Source organism: Penaeus japonicus, unplaced genomic scaffold (assembly GCF_977035675.1).
Source record: "Penaeus japonicus unplaced genomic scaffold, GWHDUDI00000001_assembly GWHDUDI00000012, whole genome shotgun sequence".
Lineage (NCBI taxonomy): Eukaryota > Metazoa > Arthropoda > Malacostraca > Decapoda > Penaeidae > Penaeus > Penaeus japonicus.
In genome coordinates this window covers 25,563,695-25,568,694 of record NW_028234414.1, presented here as the reverse complement: position 1 = coordinate 25,568,694, position 5,000 = coordinate 25,563,695, and the positions used below count along the sequence as shown (strand labels likewise).

General features: G+C 35.2%; 2 protein-coding genes across 2 annotated transcripts in view; one reads left to right on the top strand and one right to left on the bottom strand.

Moving 5' to 3' along the window:
* LOC122263325 (uncharacterized) overlaps positions 1-916 on the top strand; it is a 1,550-nt gene extending 634 nt beyond the window's left edge. The window contains exons 3-4 of the mRNA XM_086542151.1: positions 1-98; positions 902-916. The exon at positions 1-98 is cut by the window's left edge and continues 12 nt beyond it. Coding sequence (XP_086398277.1) covers positions 1-98; positions 902-916 — 113 coding nt within the window. The remainder of the gene's footprint in view (positions 99-901) is intronic.
* A 1,599-nt stretch (positions 917-2,515) lies between these two features.
* Positions 2,516-5,000, bottom strand: part of LOC122260182 (uncharacterized) — a 3,862-nt gene continuing 1,377 nt past the window's right edge. The window contains exon 4 of the mRNA XM_086542150.1: positions 2,516-4,474. Within this exon, the coding sequence (XP_086398276.1) occupies positions 2,516-4,474 (1,959 nt within the window). The remainder of the gene's footprint in view (positions 4,475-5,000) is intronic.

The following is a 5,000-nucleotide window of genomic DNA, read 5'->3' as shown; positions in this document are numbered from 1 at the left end:
TGGTGGTGCGGCGGCTGAGTGCACAGGGACGCACTCGATATTCATGCAGAGCAGCCAGCACTCGTTTCTCTGCCCTCAGTGACACTGTCTTCACTGTAGTAAGCCATTCAATATTTGTGTCTAATATATACTATGTGATACATACCTGAATATATATATATATATATATATATATATATATATATATATATATATATATATATATATATATATATATATATATATATATATATATATATATGTACGAATGTGCGTGTGTGGTGTACATATTGAAATATTCATTTCTAGACATACGCTTCCGTCCTAGTGCATGGCTGTATACATACTATATTCATACACACCAACACATACATACATACACACACACACACACACACACACACACACACACACATATATATATATATATATATATATATATATATATATATATATATATATAATATATATATATATATGTATATATATGTCTGTGTGTGTGTAATCATATATATATATATATATATATATATATATATATATATATATATATATATATATATATATATATATATATATATATATATATATATTATATATATATATATATATATATATATATAATATATATTATATATATATATATATATATGTATATATATATATATAGATATAGATATAGACAGATAGATAGATAGATAGATAGATAGTTTGATATATAAATATATACATATTTATGTATATATATATATATATATATATATATATATATATATATATATATATATATATATATATATAAAGTATAAGTATAAATACATAGAAGACAGCGCGTGTGTGTGTGTGAGAGAGAGAATTCATATATTTTGAATATAGATATACATGTACATATGTGTCTATATGTTTTATTATCTATTTCCAGGTGGTAACTATGTAGTGATCTTCGTCTTACTTTCACGCACAGTCTGATTACCAAGGACCACCTTGAGGCCGACCCACGCGGAATACTCTCATATATTGTAATCAATTATATGCTTGCAACTTTATAAATATAGTCTTTCAGCTTTGTTTATGACGAATGAGCTTTCGAGAAACTTTTTGGATTCTTCTGTCTTTTATTTTCTTCCTCTTGTTGAACTCAGGTAATAGGGAGCTTTATGTAAAACATATTCACTGAGGTTTTATCTTCTATGGAAAGGTTAAGGTTTAAACGTATCTCACATCGGTTGTCTCGCATATGCATCTGCAAATGATCATTCATACTTTCCTTTCCTGTGCTTAACACCTCCATCCTTGCAACATAAAATCAATTGCACGATCTTACATTGCAAATGGGCTCCCTTAAGAGTTGACAGTAATAATCATCAAACGGTTTGGTCGTCATGCTCATGATTTAGCAACGCTTCCAACACTCATCAACTTTTTTACAAGGGCAATTGAGATATTTCCTGATGTGAGACATTTCCTTGAAGGAGATGTGCATTTTATTTACAGGCAAATGTGACTAATGAATTATTTATAAAATAGCATAACTTCATATATAAAGGAGAGGGATTGTATGTTTGTGTCATAGGGTATATCTCTCTCTCTCTAAGTAACGTGTCCGTTGAGGACGTAGGCGGTCATGGATCTCCACAGCGCCCTATTCTTAGATGTTTTCAACATTTCCAATCCCATCACTCTTGATCTTTCGCTTTCTGGTATCCGTCCTGCCATCCAAGTACTTAAACTGTTCAAATACGTGATACGTTGCCTGCCCCTACTCCTTTTTCCTTCAATCCGTCCTGTCAAAGCCAGATTTTCATATTTGTTCTTCCTCATAATGTGTCCTACAAATTCGAGCTGTCTCTTTCGGATGTTCTTCATCAACATTCGTTCTACCCCTGCCTTGCGTAGTACAGCCTCATTGCTTACGTGGTCCACCCATGATATTCTGAAGATACGTCTTAGAAACCACATTTCTACTGCCTCAAGCCTTCTTTCCATCTGAGTTGATATTGTCCAGCATTCACAGCCATATGTAAGGATGGAGTTTACATAACAATCCAGCACTCGTAGTTTGGTATCAGTAGGCATCTTTCGATCTTTAAGAATTTTCCCCAGTTTCTGAAATGCATCCTTTGCCATACCTATCCTTTTCTTGATCTCTCTATCGCATTTCCCGTCGTCAGTTATGAGACTTCCTAGATAGTTGAACTTTTCCACCTGTTGGATATTATAGGTACCGACATGCAACATACATTGTGGTTTTACAGTTTTCTTGCTGACAACCATGCATTCCGTTTTCTTACAATTTATGGTCAGACCTTTCTTTTTGCTTTCTTCAATTACTTTGTCGAGTAGTTCCTGTAAATTATCCCTTGACTCCGCAATCAATACTGTATCATCTGCATACCGAAGGTTGTTGATGTTATGGCCTCCCAGTATGAACCCCGGCATGTCCTCAAGTTGTCTCAGTATCATTTCGCTATACAAGTTGAACAAGTCTGGTGATAGAACGCATCCCTGTCGTACCCCTCTGCAGATTGGAGTGTATTTACTTGTCATTGTCGACTCTCATGCATGCTTTTTGCTCCCAGTATAAGTTTCTTATCAGCCTAATGTCTTTTCCGTCTAGATCTAAACCTTGTAAAAGCCTTAATAGTTCTTCATGCTGCACTTTATCGAAGGCCTTTGTGTAGTCGATGAAGCACATAAATAGATCTTTCTGCATTTCTATAGCTCTTTCAGACAGCATTCTCACCATCCAAATTGCATTCCTCGGTCCTGCATCCTGTACAAAACCGTATTGCACATTTCCTATTTCAGGCCTTATTCTGCTTCTTGCTCTTTTCATGATAATTCTCAGTATGATTTTGATAATATGACTCATTAAGCTGATTGTTCTGTGTAACTCACATTCTATTGCTCCCGGTTTCTTTGGCAGAGCTATAAATATTGATTTACTCAGTTCTTCAGGTATTTCTCCACTGTCATAGATCTCGTTTATGATCTCTGTCATCTTGTCAATTCCAAACTCATCCAGTGCCTTTATCATTTCCGTCACTATCTTATCTGGTCCTGGTGCTTTATTCTTTTTCATTTTTCCTATTGCGACACGCACTTCTGATTTTAGAATCGGTGGCCCTTCCATATTCTTCTCGACTATTGGTTTCTCTCCTCGATCATCATTGAAGAGGTCTTCTATGTATTCTGTCCATCTTTCCAAAATTTCCTCCTTTTCCATTATGACTGTGCCGTCTTTAGCTTTTAAACATCCCGATGAAGAGCAGGATTTTGTTCCTGTTAGATCTTTGATGTGTTTATGCATGGAAGATGAATCCTTATTTTTGCACCTTTCAATTTCTTCACATTTTGCGGATACCCATGCTTCTTTGTTTTTTTTTTGACATTTTTTCTTGATTTCCCTGTCTGCTTTCTTGTATTCTGGACTTTTTCTGTTCATGATCTTTTGCCTTTCTTTCATCATATCAATGATTTCATCTGTCATCCATTTGTTCTTATTTTTCTTCTCTTGTTTAGGAATTGTTGCATTTGCACCTTCAACTAAAGCTTTTTTGAAAGACTCCCACTTAGTTTCCCCTTCTTGAGATAGTACTTCAAACCTGTTCTTTACATCTACTGCATATGTCTCTTTCAATCTTAGGTCGGATTGTAGTGCCTCATACTTCAGTTTCGGTGTAACGTTTGTCTTTTTCAGATTCTTTAGTTTTACGAAGAGCTTGCAGATTACTGGAATATGGTCGCTTCCACAATCTGCTCCAGGAAATGCTTTAGAATGTTTAACTGCATTTCTGAATCTACTGTTGATCGTTATATAGTCAATTTGATTCTTGATGTTTCCTCCAGGACTTCTCCATGTCCAAAGTCGTCTGGGATGATCTTGAAAACATGTGTTGGTAATAATCTGGTTGTGTCTTTTGCACCATTGTACCCATCTGTCACCTCTTTCGTTACGAATTCCAAGTCCATGTTTCCCAATTATTCCATCGCCATCACCTTGATCTTGACCTACTTTTGCATTGAGATCTCCCATCACGATAATGATTTCTTGTGATTTGCATTGCCCTTTTGCTTCTTCAAGAGTTTCGTAGAACTTATCAATGTCATCTTCACTGCTGTCTGATGTTGGCGCGTATACCAGTATTATGCTAATATTGAAGGGGCTTCCTTTTAATTTTACCATCATTACCCTGTCTGACAATTCCCAGTGCCCGATCACACATTTGGCTCTTTCTTTATCCATGATGATACCCACACCTCTTTCGTGTCTGTCGCCTCCTGAATAAAGCATTCTATAATCATCTGTTTGAAAGTCACCATTATGTTTCCAACGAGTTTCACAGATTCCAAGTATGTTGAACTTCATTCGACTCATTTCCTGTGTCACATTCTCTAATTTTCCTGCTTGAAACAAAGTGCGCACGTTCCATGTTCCAATTCTGAGTGTCTCCTTGTTGTTGCGGACAGTAGCTTGATGACGATCAGGTCCTATCTGTCGCACATAGGGTATATAGGTTCACATAATAGATATAACATTTTTATATAAAGTTAAGCTGGTGCGAAAAGCTTTGGGGTAGGTATTGATGTTATCGTGCATATGCCCATGATCATGTTTTTCATTATGAACTGCTGCGTCAACCCGTCCTTTGCATCTATTTCAGTTAGCGCTATAATTACGTCAAGTTTGCCAGTGAATAGTGCAGTCCTGTAAATTATTCATATATTGTTTTCATCTAAAAGAGAAACACTTAGGTACAGGAATTAGAAAGATATTGGATATTGTCAACACGTTTGAGTTTGTCTTATTAGTTACAATACAATAACATTTTTAAAAATATAATAAAAGATGAAAATATATTGGCTGTTTCATTTCCTAAATAAAACCGTTTATGTACAGGATAAAGTTAAGGTTTTGCTACCGTACAACAAAACAAACAATATCAGAACCTCAGAGACATGAATCTTAGTCCTTCTGTGAAGGTACCAGTATCTCGAGATACTTTTATTGAATTTATGAT